Here is an 18,275-nt window from a genome sequence, read left to right on the forward strand (position 1 = left end):
TCTTTGCCCCTGAAGAGAAGGGCAGAAAGTGATTCAAAATACCAAAGCTACTTCCACATTCACTAGGAATGAACTAAACAATAGGTACCCAAGGTTTAGCAGGTGTGAGACCCAGGAGACTGAAACTCTTCACATCAAGATGAACACAACAAAACCCTCAGCTGCCTCAGAGCCTGCAGTCCTCTTCCACCCTCCCAAGATGTGTCATTACAGCTCTTCTCACACCTAAGCACCACCAGACTCTACACAAATTAAAGCATTCATATATTCAGCTCCATCATATAATCATGGCATGGTCTGGATTGGAAGGGACCTTGAAGACCTTCTAGTTCCAACCCTCTGACATGGGCAGACACACCTCCTACCAGACTTGGCCACACCCAAGCTGGCTTTGAACAGGTCACCATCACCTCAGCTCTTCCAAGAGCCTCAGTCTTTGGGTATCTAACAGTCCTGGCTACAGGTGCTGTGGTCCATCAGCTGTGTCCATGCCCTTAATTCATTTTACTTCACCCCAAGGCTGCTTTGGTTTCTGTTCCATGAAGTGGTCTCTGGGCTCTGGAATCTCAGTGGTTTTGGGCCAAAGGTCAGAGCAGAGCCAGCATGTGCAGAGTGCTCCAGCACTTCTCCCTAACCACATCCAGAAGCTTGCAGAAGGTCACTCAGCCAAGCCTGACTCACTCCAAGTGGGTACTGAAGCCTCCAGCTATGTCACAGGCTAATCACCCTGGAATGGCTTCAACAGACTTTCCTTCAGGTGCTTCCTGTTTACCCCTGGAAAGCAGAGCTCTCCTTCCATGGGAACATCTGGGTAGTGAGCAGAGTTGGCGTGGGGCAAAGACCAACCAAGAGAGTTGTTCTTAGGTTGCATGGATGGATCCCACCTGCATGAATGCAGTTTGCCAAAGTGAGAAAGCTAGGAGCCCTCAAGTCTCATTTGGGCATTTGTCTCTATTCACTCCAAGACAGGTTAATGGCAAAAGCAGGAGCATGACAGGTTCTATGCTAAAAGCAGGACCTAGGACATTGCAAATGCGCTTGGTGATCAGATCAGAACCCAGAATCAAGCAGCCATGGTGCTGCAGAGCTGCCTAGAGGCTTGGTTATCCCCTGCAACAAAAATAAATGTGGTCTTTGCCCACCCCAGCATCAAGGAGGAAAACAAAACCAAAACCCAAACAAAACAACAAGGAAGTCACAAACAGACAAAATAGAAATTAGAGAAAAAAAAAAAAGAATCCACATTTTTATAAGAAGTCTCTGGCAGGTTGCATGAAACAGACTGCAAAGGGAGAAGCTGTGACCTTTCTTCAGCAAAACTGCTATGTTAATTTCACCCAAACAGCCTACTTCACACTTTCAGGGGAAAAAAAAACCAACCACAAAAGGCAAACCAAGAGGACAGGTGTGGCTTGGATGCCAGAAGTTCAGAGCTGTGTAACAGCTTTCACTGGGAACTTCGAAGGTCTTCACTTGAAGTCTACAGACATAATTGTAATTCCTTAATTATGCAATCAATGAAGTATCTTCTCAGGGGTCAGTCATCAAAAACCAAACCCAGACCAACCTCTAAACACACCCCATGAGGTGGCTTTGCCCCTTGGTCTCCCTGGGGGAAGGAAAAGCAGAGTTCAGCCTACCTGCCCCTTAGTGAGGCGGGTCTAGAGCCTCTGGTGTAGCTGTCCTTACGTGAAGGTAAGAGCCACTACTGAGGCTTCTGTCCTTCCTTCCATTTGAGAAGCTCCCAGATCCATGGGCAGGCTGGCAGAGAGTGCCTGCACCCTCTTGTCTGGTTAGAAGGCAGCTTAGGAAAAACAAAGCAGCAAACCCCCCTTTGTTGGGCAAAGATTCTTTGGGAGAGGGGAACCTGTCCCCTAACAGGCACCAGTGAGCTGCTGAAAACCACCTGAGAGTCTGCAGGCCAGAAATGCAGTGCTGACAGAAGTGATGTAAAGAATGGCTTTGTGTTTGGAGGTGGTGTTTTCTGTCCTGCCCCATGACCACAGCTGGAAGAATAAACATGTTCCAGGCAGAAAAGCTAACCTCTCATTAGCACACTTCTCCCACAGGGACTGAGCACTGTCTCCTTCAAACATCATCTTCAGACCAGGAGCTTTGAAAATGCTGAGTGTTTTCTGCCCTGTCAAGCTGTGTGTGGCAGATCTGACACTACTCAGACATGCATGTGGCAAACTAGTTCTGAGACTGAGGCACAGCCAGTTCAGACTACAGGGAAATCTCATCTGAGCTTTTCTCCTCCCATAGACAAACACTCAGCGTGCTGGCAAGAGGTGACCTGCAGCTGCTGAGCACACGCAGCCATACTGCAGAGTAAAAACACCCTGGTGATAATTCAGTGCTCTCTCCCCAGCTGACAGAAGTACCCAAGAGGTTCTGAAGACTCCTTTCCATCTGTACATGCACACCAACAAGGAGATGTTTTCAAAGCTGTACAAACATTGTGTTCTCTCTATTCCTGGACTGGCTTCAGCTATCAAGTTATTTTTGGCATACCTCTGCTATTTGTTTTCCTTAAATGCACTTCACACCCTCCCTCAAATCAGGGCTCTCCCCTGCTGAAGGATGCTTCAACTAATCACATACCTGACAGCTTGGTGATTACTGCCAGTGCTGGAACACTTGGGAACACTGCACAAGGGATCCCTGCCTGGCTGAGAGCACAACCAGTCCCTCACCTGTACCTATCAACAAAGGGTTGAGTTTGACCTGAGCCTCCCAAAAGGCTAAACTGGTTGAAAAAACAGAGGAAGGCAGACTTCTAGTGAGGGGACAGACTAAAAGCACAACCTGTTGCTGTAGCAGGATTGGTTTGCTATAGCAGAACTGGTGGTGGGTTGGCAGATGAGAGCTGTGTGCAAACAGACCAGGTGGTAACACCCAGTGGGAAGAGTCACTGAAACAGAACAGCAGCAAGCAAAAAGCACCTCCTGAGCTGGTCATAAATAGGCACAAACAGGCTGAATAATAGGGCTCCAAAACCCACCAGCAGGACAAGAAGCTTAGCTACTTTTAAGACAGAGCTTGATGAGCTCATGTAGCAGATCTGCTGGGGCTGTGTGTGCTGGCAGTGACCTGCCTGACCCACGGCTTCCTTCTGCCCTATAAATGGAAGCAGCACACACCAGTGCTGCCAGTTCCTCAGAGATGAGACCTTTCTCCTGGCACAGCACCTCAAAGCCAAGGTCAGAGACTCAACTGCCTCATGGGAACTTCCCAGTACACCCCTCTGTAACTGGAGAGCCTATAGTGAGTCTCAGAGGGTGCAATGCTGTGCCCTGCTGCCTGCAAGAGCCTTCCCAGAGCAGGCATGAACAAAGGCTGCTGCTCTCTTTCAGAAGGGAGCCCAGATGTGCTGCTGGGACTGGACCTGCTGTCCTAGAGAACTGCTACAGCCCCTGAAAACCACTCTTCAGAAGATCATGCCATGAAACTAGTGAGAGGAAGATGATGCTAAGGCAAGTGTCACACTCAGCATTTGAAGTGACTGAATGTGGGAGATTCTTCAGTAATCCTGCTCATGGACAAGTACATTCTGCTGAAAGATTGAGTCCAGCAAGGGCTGTTCCCCAGACAGGAGCACACAGAGGTGCTGGATGTTGGCTCACTCTGTGTGAGAAGCTTGCCAGAGATAACTCTGACTTTTGGACTTTCCTGTCCAATTTATACTAATTTGTTCCAGCGAACAAAAGCAACTTCTGTCCAGACAAACCCACTGGGTGCTCTAAAACTGAAAGCACCCAAATATCCTGGAGTCCTTCAAGGAGCAACCAGAATTAACTGTAACAGATGAAGAGCTGCTGTTCAGCAACAGAAACGCAAACCTCTGAATAGAGGCTGATGTTTGCAGAGGTGTGCTGTGGCACTGCTGCAGAGCAGTCTCTGCTCTGGTGAGTAGCATGTCTGCTGTTTCTCATCTGGAGCAGCACTCCTGAAGGAAGGTTACGTTTTTGGCATAAGAAATACAGTTTTAGATGACTGCAAGAGAGCCTAACACTTTCAGGAATATTCTATGAGTCTATATAAGTTCCCTTAATTCTTCCTCAATGATTCAGCCCTAAAAACAGGCAACAGATCAAAGATATTAAAATATTTTCACCTGACGTAGTGCTCCTTGAAGGAGGTTCTGTGCTCTGCTTTCAAGATTTACAAGAGACACTTAAAATAATAACCAAGGGCTTCTAATCTCCCATTACTGTGGATAATGGGCCCACAGCAAAGGGAGCACAGGGCTCCAGCAGCCCAGCACAGGGTCAGGAGTGCAGTCCCATCACAGAAAGGGGGAACAATAAAAAGGATGAACAAGGGAAGCAAAGGTTTCAAGAATCTGGTAACTCACACAAAGCTTTTAACTAACAGGGAGATCCCCAAAAAACCAAAGAAACAACCCTCTGCTCCACGAAGACTGAAGGCAGAGAGGATCACCAGAGCTGCAGGGAGGCTGCCTGATGGCTGAGCAGCAATAAGGAGCCTCTGTCATTATTTAAATTACCATTTACCTTCTCCCCAAGCAACACAAATATTTAGGTTCACCATCACCATGCCATTTACCACAAATACTTGAGTGACTTCAGCAACTTAATTACCTGGATGAGGTCTTGAAAATGGTCCATCTTTAGCCTGTGTAACTCCAAAACAGAGGAAAACCAAAATACTGGCAACAATACCTCTGAAAGTGAGAAACAGAACAAACTGGTTAGAGTGCTTCACCTTCCCAAGGAAGCTGCAGGTTCTGTTTTTTGCTGCAGATGATGTCTGGGCTTTGTGTCTTGACTACTGGATATGGCCATCAAATAGATGTCTCTTGGCAGCTTCTTTGGAAGGAAGCAGCTGATCACATGAGGAGAGCATTGTGATTTGGATCATTAGTCTGCCTTTGGAAAGACCAGGAGTAGAGAGTCACACTGCGTTGTGTCCTATAACTACACACAGCAGCTGGTCACTCCCATGACACCCAGCCAGCCATCAAGATGTCCAAGCTCATTGTTTCCAGCCTTGTGAGGGTCATTTTCCTGGAGATAACCTGAATCTGTATCACCAGGAACTGAACAGTTACACTCCTTTAGCTAAACCCCTTGCTCAGCCAAACAGCAGCTGCACTGAGACAAGCTGGAGCTCCAGCCACAGTATTTGACTTCAAGTCCACATGAGGAAGAAAAACCACCAATTTGCATCACAACCATGCCAACACCATGACCTTTCCGTTTGTCCTGGGATCACTAAATTTCCTCTCTGACCATCATCTGCTTCCGTATGCAGCTTCCCAAACCCAACCCCCAGCTTGGCCTGCTGGTTTGTCATCAAGAACTTGAGGTGGGAAGGCCTCAAGGATTTAAGGGGGAAGGGGGTGTGGGTGGTGTGTTCTTCAGACTGCCCCTGCAGACAGCCTGGATGATCATGGCTTGTGTATTTTCTTGAGCAGCAGCTCAGGAAGACACCAAAATGTGCCTACCAACAGAGCTGAGCATTTAACCACATAAGAAAAGGAGAGCAGGGCAACTGCTGGATCAGCACAGATCACTTTAATTAGCACAAACAAGCTCTGTTTGTCTTATTTTAAGAGCTGATTCAGAGACACAAGACAATGAAGCTTGTCTAGGAGTATCTGTGTGCCCTTCTTTGTTCTGGGCTCCCAACGAGGCAGCTCCCACTCCCTGGCTGTATCTCCAGTATCAGGACTGGTACAACCCCCTCACTGGTATCACAAGCTGAAGGCCTGGCAGACTGGCAGATGGAGGTCCTGCCTCCTTGCTACCACACATTTTCTCTGTGGGTGTTCAGGGGTGGGAGCTGGAGATCACCCCCTTGCAAACACACACACCTAGAGCTGTTGGCATGGCTGAGCAGTGATCACTCGCTGTCAAAAACTCGGCTAAAGGCATCTTAGAAGAGGGGCAGCTTCATGGCTTGGAGTCCAGTGCACACAGGATCTTTTGAAGCCTGAATGTGTCTTCAGATGACAAAACATATTAACTTCCCCACCCCAGAAGCCCTGCTCAGGGAGATAAGGATTTCTTCCACAGCCATTGTTAGCAAAGGAGGCTGCTGAGTGTTTATGCTCAGAGCTGGAGCTCAGTCCTGTCAGCTCCTCCTGGGTGCTTAAGGGAAGAGGAGAAGCTGTCAGACTGCAGGGACTACTTGCAGGCTGCTCTGAGTGCTGTAGGAACCGTGTGAATACAGAGTCTCATCAGCTAGGCTTTGCAGCTCAGGGTTTCTGGCTAACAAAGCAAATGTTCAGCTGTCTTACCACAGAGGTGGTCTGACACATCCATCACACTCACATCTGTAAGATCCTAATGAACTTGGACTAAATAACCATTCATAGACAATATCAAAAAATAACTGAATATTCCCCTCCTTTATTGCCCTCATGTTGCTGGAAGGAAAACAGCCCTCAAATATCAGCTTATTAAGCATATGTGAATACAAATCTCAGCTATTAGCTACCACCCCCCAAGATCCCAGAGGTTCAGGCTCTAATTTGGGCTTTTGTGCATCATTTCTCCTGATAATTTACTGCATGAACCCAGCCTCTCCCCCTGCCCTCAGCTGCTTCTGTAAGCAACTGGGTGAAGCACTTCTGGGGGGAACGACAGGAGCCCCAGATGTCTCCTCATTGCTTTAGCTAGTCCAGGACACACAGCAAGAGCAGCCAGCAGAGGAATTTGTGAGCTTCCAGTTCATGTTCAGCACTAAGCACCCACTGCAGCTCACAGGCAGTCTGGCACCTCTCAGCAAGAGCCTGAAAATAAAGGAAATTTAGCTGTTTGCAAGCGCATTCAGACTTTGCAGCTAAGCACAAAAACACTGCTCCACTGTCAGTGTGCAAGAGCTGGAAATAAAAAAGCATGACAGCTAGAGACACTGCTCACTGGTAACAAACTGCTCCTGCTCATTAGCAGGCAAGAGTTCCCACGGAATACCTGCACAGTGACAGCCTCCTGCAGGCCAGAATCCTGGACCAAAACACACAACAGCTCTATGTAAAGACTGTAAAAAGATCTCAGGTTGGAATCAGGGATTTTAAGCTGTGATCCCTTCCAGTCTAAGCCATTCTGTGGTTCTAAGGGAACATTTGGGAACTCACTGAATACTGATTCAGCATGAGTGTGCTGAACACCACAGCCCCTTCCACCCATGCTGTAAGTCAGGGTAAGGCAGAGGCAAAGCTCAGGAAAGTCCCACAGGACTTGTGTGTTTTATCTGTGCTGATCTTCAGCTTGGGACAAGCCTGGGTTGAGTTAATAACCACTTGAGAGCTGGGCATGGTGCTTGAACGACTAAGGGTGCAGCACAAGTGGAAACAGATGGACCCTAACAAACCCAAATATTTGGATAACCATCTACAATTCTCAGGAGGCTGCTTTTCAGGTCTTTCTCATCTAGGGACTGCAGCCAGAATTCCATACACAGAGGTGCAGAAGTGATCAAAGAACACTGGCTGCTCATTGTCTGGTGCAATGCTGTCCACAGATTTTAACAACTGACCACTGAGGCTGCAGAAAGCAACTCCTATTTCATGCAAGAAAGTCTGATCTGCTGCTGAGTCTCCTCTGGCTTTGCTTTCACTAAAGCAGTGGAGGCTCTAATCTCAATAACAAGATATTCCACTGAGTCACCTCAGCTCTGCATCATCCCCTGTCAACGTGTCATCACTTCTCTCTCAGCTTTCCTTGCTTGGCACTGCTGTTCCAGAGGATATCCCACACCCATCCATTCCCCAGACTCATTAGGGATGGGAATAAAATGGCATTTTTGTTCACCCCAAAGCCTGTGGAAATTTTCTCAGCTCCAGTCAGGGCACTGTGTTCCAACTTGTTCCATCTCACCCCCACGCATGCAAACACAACTCTCGTGTGTGAGTGTGAATTGCTGCGTGACCTATTGTGTAACTGAGAGGAACCACCAAGATTATCCCAGGAAATACCCCAATTCCTGCATCTCCACCACAATGAATGCTATATCCTGAGGCACTTTAAAAAAAAAAAAAAAAAAAAAGGACAAAAATAGGAAGAAACCCTCTAACAGCAAAAGGGAGAACACAACTTGGTGTTTAGGAAACCAGACAGGCAGAAGCAGTCTGATTTTTGTGCTTACAGCAAGGGCACTTTGCAGCCTACAGGCCCCCCTTAACTCTTAAAATGCACTCAGCCCAACTTTCCCCCCCCTTTTTTGATCTCTACTGTATATCTTTCAGAAGAGATGGGCTGCCCAGAGCAGTGGTGGAGTCACCATCCCTGGAGGTTTCAAGCAGCCTGTGGACCTGGCACTTAGGGACATTGTTTAGTGTCAACCCTTAAGTGCTGGGACTAGGGCTGGACTGGATGACCTGGGAGGTCTCTTCCAACCAGATATATTCTGTGATTCTTTTAGAAGAGGAGAAATTAAACCATATTTAATCAGTAAAGGTAATCACTTTTCTTTCCCCTTTGTTCTCCACTGTATTTTCTTTTAAAAGGGAAGAAATTCAACTACATGTAATCAGTTTAAACTATGATAGAAATGGACCACACATGTAAGAACCATCTCATTCTTGTTTTCCAAGAGCCTCTCTTTAGGCTGCAAGTTCTTGAGTCAGTTTTCAACAGCAAATAATGATCCATACTGAAATCCTGAACAAAATACACTTAGGTCAGAAAAACATAGTTGGAGCTCACAGAACTTAGCAGGTTCAGTTAAGAAAGAAGCAGGAACACTGCCAAAGAAACACTGCCAGTCCTTTGAGGCTTTAGAAAGTTCTGTATTTGGTTGTAAATCATACAGACAGCAGCCACAGTATGACAGTGTGACACTAAACTGATTAGAAATTAAATTCAGCAGCAAGCATCAAAGGAGCTTAGAGACTTAGGCTTGGTTTTGTCACTTTCTCAGGGTTCAGGCACTGGAACGAGTCCATGCAGAGGTGATCTGAGGTGCCTTACCCACAAGGGAACTTGTTCATGCCCTTTTCTAACAGACACCCTCCAGAGACCCTTTCTCACCCCTTTACCTCTTTGTGTTGTAGGCTGTGTCTTGAGGGGTTTCTTCCAGCAAGGTGACGTAGCCCAGTGCACAGGTGAGGATGAACAAGACTGTTAGGGTATGAGCTCTCCTGAAATTCAGAGCAGAAAACAGGCATCAGAAAGCAGAAACTTTGCATCTTCACCTGCCAGTGAAGCCTCAGCAAGTCTGATACGCAGAGATGGGGCAGCAGTCCTAGAGAAGCTCAGCAAAGGGAATTTTCAGTGCTACTAAATTCAGGGATCAGCCCAGTGCCCACCACCAGAGCTGGCCTTGCTCACTCCCCACCAGTGCTTCTGAGTCAAGGGAAGACTTGGACAAACACCTGCAACATCAACCTCAAAAGAATGAGCTCTGTGCTCACACTTAGAGCTGAAAACCTCAAGATTCCTCTCCCAGTCTGTCAGGTATACTCTGAAGAGTGCTGCTGCAGAGATTGATTTCAAAGCCCACTAATAAAAATGCATCCCCAGACATAGGAATTACACCTTACAGGAAAAGCCTGGCACTCAAATGAGAAAACTTCTGAGCAAGATCAATTGCAGTTGTAAGAATTAGGCTGCTGCCTCTAGGTGCCTCATTTCCAGTAATTCCCCTGCTTTCATTCCATCCTAGATCTGCAGGGAAAATACAGAATGCTGGCAAGGTAGCTGTGCCTGCAGGACTGGACACAGCTACCCCTGCCCAAGGGGCTTCTCCTGAACAGCCACAGCAGCAAAGCTCCACAGCAAAGCTCAGTGGTGGTTGTTCTGCACAGCTGGAACGTGTGACCTTGCTGCTGTAACACACTGGTACAAGCAGAACACCATCAGTGCCCATGGCCACAAGCTCTCACCTCCCCATCCATGAGTCCTGCTGGTTACACTGGTTTGGGTGAAGCACTTGCATGGGAGAGAAGAGCCCAGCAGAGCCAGGCAGGGCTGGGAGCTGCCTGCAGCTCGCTGGCATGCACACCCTGACCGACTGTGACAGAATATTCCTGCCCTGCTCCCTCTACATTTTGGTTTATTTCAAGTTGAAGATTCCACTCCTAATGACAGCCGTTTATTGTTTTCAATGTAAAACTTATCTGACCTCAGCTTGGAAGCACAGGCAAAACCATAAAGCCAGGAGCTCTGTTCCAGGACACCACAACACCTGAATGCAGGCAATTCAAATAAGCCAGGTGCAGAGACTCAAGCTTAGAGAACAGGAAAGCTGAGGATGGAAGTGACTCTGTGTGACAAGGACGTGTACATGCTGGCTCTTTTCCTGTTAGAGTGGAACAGACACTAACATTGCACCTCCTTTTCATGCCAAAAGACCAAAGTTTGTGTATATCCAAGCTGCACAGTTCATGACAAACCAGAGATCAGGGATTTCCAAGAAGTCCACTGACCTGCCTGTGAATATCAAATCCATTAAACCACCCAAACTTGCTCTCAGAGTTAAGGTAAGTCACTGTGAACCATGATTCCACCCTAATCCAAACCCCAGGCACTTCTCACAGCAGCCTGCTAATCCCTCTGGCAAGCACAGGCAATACCTCATAAGCAGATGCAATCCTCTTCTGCCCCTGCTTGCAAGGTGCTCTGTTTACCACTGCCCTTCCTCCAGGCCAGGGCACACAGACTGACCCTCTCCAGGGCAGACCCAATGAGAAAGACCCAGGAGGATTTGACAGCTCAGAAAGGAATCAGCGTGCCAAAGCCCCACACCAAGGCTGGGCAGCAGCCAGTCTCCTGCTCCGGAGGCATCTTCCCTTTGCTCTCCTACCAGGATGCCAACCCCAGGTGATTCAGCCCATACTTCAGCCCTACTTCACAGCCACGTGGTGTGGAGCTGATTTTGCAACCTCCAGGAGTTTAAAAAAAACTAACTACAGCCCTGCCAAAGGTGGAGTGCAACAGGGGGCTGAGTTCATGTCTCTGAATCACTGAAGTCAAACCATGGCCCTGCTCACTGCATTTGTATGTGCATATAATTAACACCAAACCCCCACCTTGTGATCACAGGCCAAGGGTACATCAGCTGCAGGGCTGTGCATTTGCTTTTATGCCTTGTTTTATCATTCACTTGTTTGCAACTAATATCCAAGAGGCTACTAAGATAACTCCAGAAAGACTGCTTGCCACCTCACCTTGGCATCCTCTGAACATCTAGACTGATTTTTAAAATGTGATGAGTGTTGTGCAGGTTGCCAAGAACTCAGTTACTGGCATGGCCTGCTTCAGAGCAACACCTCCAGAAACTCCCCTGCCAGGAAAACAAACGTTCCAGTTTCATCTGTCCCTGTGGGGAGCTTGTAGCAAAGTGAACAGTCAGTGTTTGAGAACCTCACACTCTGCTTTTGGTCCATTTCTGGTGCTACAGCCATCAAGGGGGAAGCCCACAAGCTCCTATCCAATGGGAAATAAGGAGCTCTGCACCTCCTCATTCTCCTCTTTGCTCAGTTTTCATTTCCAACCAAAGCCAGATTCCCTCAGATCAGGCTTTCAAGATGGTTAGTCATGGAAAGGAATTTTCACTCTAGCATAGAATCCAAGAAGCCAGGATGAAAGACTTTCTGGGTTGGTTTGTCTTCTGGAAAGAGCCAGTTGGCAGCTCTGACCAGAAAAGCAGTGGCAAAGTGATGGCAGCTGCTAGAGGTAGCAGAGCACCACACAAACCTACCTGTCACAGCCAAAAACACAAAGCATGCAAACAGATGAACTGTGCACAGCTTGAGAGTTTGAAAAAACAGAGCAGGAATCTACAAAGACAAAATAAACCAGGAAGCATTTATAGCACAGAGAAGAGTGAATGAAGTCAGCAAGGATGAATTAGAGCCCATAAAGAGGGATTATTCAGCCTCCACACACCCAGAGAACACAGCAAGAGGAAGCCAGCAGAGCTAAGAGCATGCCAGCAAGGTAAGCAGCAGAGGAATTATGCAGGAAGGCTTATGTGCTCCTGTCCTGGAGCTGGGGAGCCTGCAAAGAGCTCAGCTCAGCAGAGCTGGGATCTGCCCATGGAATTATACAGGAACCTGGGCACCACACCAGCAGTAAGGGGGGAGAGCAGGGTTTCTGTCAAAGTCTAGGAAAGCAGTGCCCAGAAGCAGTGTGTATAGAGCAGGTACAGCAGGAGGGTCACAGAAAATTCACAGCACCCCCCAGACTGCTGCCAAGCTGCTACAGTAAACAGATTCTTTCTCTGGACTCACATTTGCCTGACTGTCTGCACCTCACATCTGGCTCTTTCCCCATTTTAAGTGAAATTATCCCAGTTCTGCTTTTACAAGAGACACTTGCCCTGTAACTCAGTTAAACACCACAGCAGAGCAGCTCAGGCACCACCAGTCCCAGCACCACAGCTTCCAAACTGTGGGATTTTCCCAGCAGGGGGATCAGCTTCCAGTCCAGCTTCTCTTTTCACAGAATCACAGAATGTTAGGGGCTGGAAGGGACCTCAAAAGCTCATCCAGTCCAACCCCCATGCAGAGCAGAACCTAGAGCAGATCACACAGGAACGCATCCAGGCAGGTCTTGAGTATCTCCAGAGGGGGAGACTCCACAACCCCCCCAGGCAGCCTGCTCCATGGTTCTGTCACGTTTTAAAACTGCAGGATTTAAAGCAAATGATTACCAGAGCTTTTATTTTGCAAACAAAGTATATGACCAAAAATGACCTATAGGAACTCTTGGGGCAACTAGGCCAGAGCAGCTGCCAGGATGGAGGGAGGAGCACCCCAGAGGGTGGGCATCGATGACCTCGTTCCATCTCCAGCACAAACTGAAATCAGGTGAGGTGAGCAGGACCACACCTTTATTGCTCTTGTTTGGTGTAAATGATGCAACAGCTATATTAAAGGCAACACCAATCATTAGGAACAACATGCAAAGGATGCATTGGCTCACCTTTTTATCAGTTCTCCAAGTGACACAAAATTCCAGAGACCAGACAGTAAGGTTGGGAAGCTGCTGAGGGGCCTGGAGCATCTCTGTGAGGAGCAAAGGCTGAGAGCCCTGGGGCTGAAAGCCTGGAGAAGAGCAGCCCCAGAGGGGATCTGAGCAATGCTCAGCAAGGGATAAAGGGAGGAGGGGGGGGGTAGGGGCAAGAGCCTGGAGGCAGGCTCTGCTCAGTGGTGCCCAGGGACAGGACAAGACAAGGGGCACAAAGTGGAACCCAGGAGGTTTCAGCTGAACATGAGGAGAAACTTGTTTGGTGTGAGGGTGCTGGAGGCCTGGAGCAGGCTCCCCAGAGAGGTTGGGGAGTCTCCTTCTCTGGAGAGATTCCAAATCCCCCCTGGCCATTGTGCTCCTGGGCAAGATGCTGTGGGTGCCCTGCTTTAGCAGGGGGGGTTGGACTGGATGATCTCCAGAGGTCCCTTCCAAACCCACCATGATGCAGCTCAGGAATTCTGTGTACTTTGTGTGTGACACTGTCCAAAAGCTCCAAGCATCCACATCTGTAACATGACAGGGCCATGGCTGTCGGTTTGATGCTGGAGACTGTTGTTAAAAATCCGTTTAGACCCCCAGAGAAGATCCCAAAGTGCCTATTCTTAGAGCAGGAACAAGGCTTGTGCGCATCTATAAAGGTACACAACACTGATTAAATTTCTGCATGTACTTGTGACACTCCAAAATAGTAACCTTCCTCTTCCTTGCCACAAGCTGGTACCTCTCAAACACTCCTCACAAGTGCAGGGACACAGCCCCCCCTCAGAGACCCGCCTGCCTTCCACAGAGATGTCTCTGTCCTGGCCACCAGGAAATGTTTCCCAAATAAACACCAAATAAAAGGAGAGAAACAGGCTGAGGCTTATGCAGCTGCTTTTCCTCACCTGCCACTGCTGTGCTTCTTGCACCAAACAGGCTGAGATAATTCCTACAAAAGCTGTGTTAGACCACAGGTTCTACCAACCACTTCCTTCTTTTTCTTCATTTTTAAACTCCCTGAGCTCCACAGATATCTGCTGCCACACTATGACCTTAGTAACAAACATCACATCCATGTGAGGGCAATAAAGAACTGTTTAGTGAGAGAGACAAAAAAAATCACATCACCTCCAGAAGCCATTAAAGTTAATTAAATTCAAGTTAAAGCAAGGCTTAGGAAAAGCAATTAACCTATACAGTCACAACAAAGTGGTGGCAAAGGTGTATCTGGCACCTCCCAACACCTTCAGATCACGACTGGAAGCCTTCCTGGCAGATGTGCTCGTGGTTAAACACAACCTGTGAAATACAGACAGGAACTTGGGGTAACAGAAATTTTAGGAGAAAAACCACACCCAATATGCAATGGGATGATCCAAAACTGGTAGTTCGGGGTCAGGTCAGGTTGGGCTGACCTGGAAACAGCTACCACAGCAGTTTCTGCTGCCCTTTACTGGCTGCTGGGAGAGGGAAGGAGGTTTCCTCTTCAATAAACACCTCTATGCTTAGCACAGAGTGGAGAGCAATCAGTTTTCTACTCCCCTCAGCTTTTTTGTTCCCCCACAGAAAGTCCCAGCTCCTCTTTTTCCAGCTTCCAGTATCTTTAGGTATCTGTCATGGTCACTGCTCAGAGGGAACTAAGTCCCAGTTCCTACTGGTTATCACCTTTCCCTACACAGCAGAAAGCCCCAGTAACAGAAGCCTGAAGACACAGGAGCCCTCCTCTTCTGCTGCTTACAGGAACAGAGCCCAGGGATGCTGCATGGGGATACTTCAACAAAGGAAACAAAGTGGTGTTTTTCCCTGCCAGCTCATAAAAAGTATCAAATCCTCTGTGCCTCACACCCTTCCAAAAACAAAAAGTCAAAACCCGAGTCACAGAGATCCTTTGTTTGCACTGGGAAAGCTGATTCTGCAAGCAAAGAGGCAAGAATCCAGGGTGTTGGAAGCAACGTGGAGTGACCACATTTGCCTGGCAGAGCAGCTTGCCAGGCAGGCTGGAGCAGCTCCAGCTCTCTGCCAGCAGGAATGGATGTTTGGGAATGAGCTCAGGGATAGAAGACAGAACCGGCCAAGTTGTTTCACAAAGATCCTGCCTGCTTCCCTACCTTGACGTTTCCCCATGGCAGAAAGGGCTGTCGAGGGACTGCCTGAGCAGGTTCCCAGGAGGTCAAACAGTCTTGTTCAGTTTCATGCTATGAAAGCTGAAGAGCACAACTACCCTACAGAACATCACAGGCTTTCTCAGAGTTCAAGATTTAAAAACAGCAGGCAGACAGCTTGAAGGTACCACCTTGCCCAAGGGTCACATTCATAGCAGAAAAATTACCTCTGCAAACTGAGCCAGGTCTGGAAGGATTTCTGACCATGCCTACAAGTCCCAGACGGTTGAATTCCTCCCAGGCGAGCCAGCCATGTGGGTAACCTTACCCCAGCTCCTCAGCTTCAGAGAAAAGATACTTCCCATGCTTTTCCACAGGGACACCTACTCTCTTAAATCTCCATTTTCTGTGACTACCTCTGTAGCAGACAGCACCAGAAGGGTACAAGGGTCCAGGGAAGCAAACCCTTCCTCTGTATAATCTCTACCCTCAGCACTGCTGGAGGATCTGGTAACACACTCCCCTCTGCCACAAGTGGGTCCAAACGAAGCACAGGGAAAGCTTTGAGGCTTCCACAAGTGTTCAAACTCCTGGCTGCCAGCACAAGTGACCCACACTGCCAGGGAGAATAAAATAAATACATAAGGAACAACCTGCCAGCACACTTGTCCCCAGTGCTTTGCTGACATGGGGAGCTCCTGGAAGGACGGTGGTCCTTTGGGACTCCCAAAGGAGCAATTCACCTGGACAATCAGCTGCAGGTACAGCCTCTATCTTAGGATGATGGGTGGCAGACTGCACACTGGCCCCACAGCAGAAAAAGGAGCAAGAGGGTGAGATTATACCATAAAACCAGCAACAGATGTTTTGAAAGCACTACAAAACAGCTGACATGAGCCCCCTAAGCAGACAGTAAGGAAAGGATAGCTTTACCCATTTTCCATTTATAAGAAGGCACTGCTCCTCAGACTCCAGCAGGATCCAGTTATTCAATCAGCCTACATCAGGCAGCACTTACAGGGTCTCCCAGAAAGGTCCTCGTGCCCTTCAGCTGACGATGCCCCTCAGCTACACCTGCATACCTCAGGCTTCTGCAGAGATCACCCCAAGCTTCAGCAGCATCTAAGTGTCTCTCTGCAGCCTGCCCTGGCAGCAATGCCACCTACAATCGGTGGCTTCACCAAGATCAACACCCTCTGCTCCACTGCTGCCCAGATTGGCAGAGTGAGCGCCAAGTGCCCTCCCCTTCTGCTCCTTAATGTCAAACTCAAGCCAAATCACCTCACTCTCAGCTCGTGTTCCAAAGCAGGGACTGGCAGCTTGGCTTCTTTAGCCAAGAAGGACACACAGAGAAAAGCTATGGACGTGCACACCTGTGTGCTGAAGGGGTTTCTGGAACAGCTCCAGCAAAGGCAGGATTTAGAAGTGCCTTTTTCTAGCTACAAACATATCTCTTCCTGCCTCTCCAGCCTCACACAGACAGTCCTGGGTTCCACAATGAGCATGCCATGAAACCACTGCAAATCCCTGACCAGCAGAACTTCATCTTTCTGTTGGGATTACAGGAAAGAACACAGAAGAGGCTCTACCCAACGCTGAGGGAGGGGGAAGAAGCAGGAGTAGTTTATATCAACGATGCTGATAAAACAACCAGAAAGAAGAACAGCATTTTGCCCACAGGCAGTGGGCTCCTGGAGTGCTAGAGTGTGCCCATACCCCAGCTATAGCAGCTGCTCTGTCACCTCATAACCCCCAACCAGTAGGGGATGGGAACTAGGAAAAGGAGAGAAGACCCACAGGCTGAAATGAGAATGGATTTAATGAAAGAACAAAACTGATACCAATGTCAATACAAAGCATATATATATAGTTATACTCCCGAGGCAGTCCTTGGGAGCAGAAGGAAGAAGGGCAGGAGAAGGAAGTACCCAAGCCAGCGGTCCCCATCCTCAGCAAACTTTCCCCTTGATATTGAGTGCGACGCCCACGACTGGGACACCCCTGTGGCCAGCTCATCTGCCCCGGCTGCACGCATCCTATCAGCGGCCTGCAGCCTGGGGCATTCCATGGCAGCACTGAAGGCACCTCCGAAGCGCTCACCATGCTGCTCGCCGGTGGAGTTCTGACCGGATTGAAAAGGGAGGTGCCGCTGCCCAAAGCCTGCACTAAATCACTGTCAAATGCCAGGAGATAATTAGCAGCACCACAATAACGGAGCCTTCGTCTCCAGACACAGACCCCGCTGCCTTCTGTTAGCACCGCTACCTCAGGTGGAGGAGCAGGAGTTCCGTGAGCCGCCGCTAAAGCACGACACTCTTCCTCTCTCGCCCCAGAGCCCCGAGCCCGTTCCCTCGAAAGCTCCACCGGCACGGCCGAGCGGCGGCTCTCACCGAAGGCGACAGGGGAATTCAAGGCTCCCAGCAGCCTCCAGAGCAGAGGGGAAGGGAAGGGGGAAGAAGGAAACCTGTGGGGAGCCGGGAACCGCAGGTCAGTACGGCGGCTGGGAAGCACCCCGGCTTGAGGGGCCGGCTCTCACCAGAAGAAGGTGTTGGTACCGTCGTCGTACACCTCGGACTCGGTGCTACGGCGCAGGCCGGGGCTGTCCCTCTCAGCGCCGGGCGGCGTGGGCCGCTCCGCGGCGGGGCCGCCGCCGTTGGGCACTGGGGGCTGTTGCGGCGGCTGTTGTTCCTCCAGGGCAGCCTTGCCCAGGGCGGCGCCGAGGCCCCGCCGCTCGCCGCGCCTCATGGCGGCACCGCCCGTATCACAGCCCCGCGCGCCAGACCGCACCCCGCCCCCCGACGCGACCCGACGTAGATGAGGAGGGCGCGGTCGACGCAAACCCAGAGCGCGTCGAGGAGGGACGGGACGGAGGGTAGGGCGTCTCCTGCTGCCGTTGGCAACCGCCAGGGTACCGCCGCCATTGGTGGGTGGGAAGGAGGCACCGCCTCTCGGGGCTCGGCTGCCATTGGTGGGTGGAAGCGAGGCGCCGCGAGGTGCAGTCGCATCGGTCGCGACTGGCAGTGCCGTCGCCTGTCTGAGAGTAGCGTCTTGCGCCATCACCTGTCCGCTCAGGGGCCGCGATCCTCTCGTAGCTGTCTCCGTGAAGACACGCTCAGGGGTCTTTGCACTGTCATAGAATCAGTTTGCTCGGAAGAGACTTTGAGGATCCCAGCGCTGAGGATAATCAGAAATTAGGTCTCCTGGAAGCAGCTTTCAATGGCGGAAATCCAAGCTTTCAGGCACCACACGCAGA

At 49.5% G+C, this 18,275-nt stretch overlaps 1 protein-coding gene across 1 annotated transcript in view; it reads right to left on the minus strand.

Moving 5' to 3' along the window:
- PTDSS2 (phosphatidylserine synthase 2) overlaps nucleotides 1-17,767 on the minus strand; it is a 32,092-nt gene extending 14,325 nt beyond the window's left edge. The window contains exons 1-3 of the mRNA XM_054390519.1: nucleotides 17,559-17,767; nucleotides 9,008-9,109; nucleotides 4,605-4,687 (exon numbers count right to left, since the gene is read on the minus strand). Of these exons, the coding sequence (XP_054246494.1) occupies nucleotides 4,605-4,687; nucleotides 9,008-9,109; nucleotides 17,559-17,767 (394 nt within the window). The remainder of the gene's footprint in view (nucleotides 1-4,604; nucleotides 4,688-9,007; nucleotides 9,110-17,558) is intronic.
- Between the last annotated feature and the right edge of the window lie 508 nt (nucleotides 17,768-18,275).

Source organism: Indicator indicator, chromosome 21 (assembly GCF_027791375.1).
Source record: "Indicator indicator isolate 239-I01 chromosome 21, UM_Iind_1.1, whole genome shotgun sequence".
NCBI lineage: Eukaryota > Metazoa > Chordata > Aves > Piciformes > Indicatoridae > Indicator > Indicator indicator.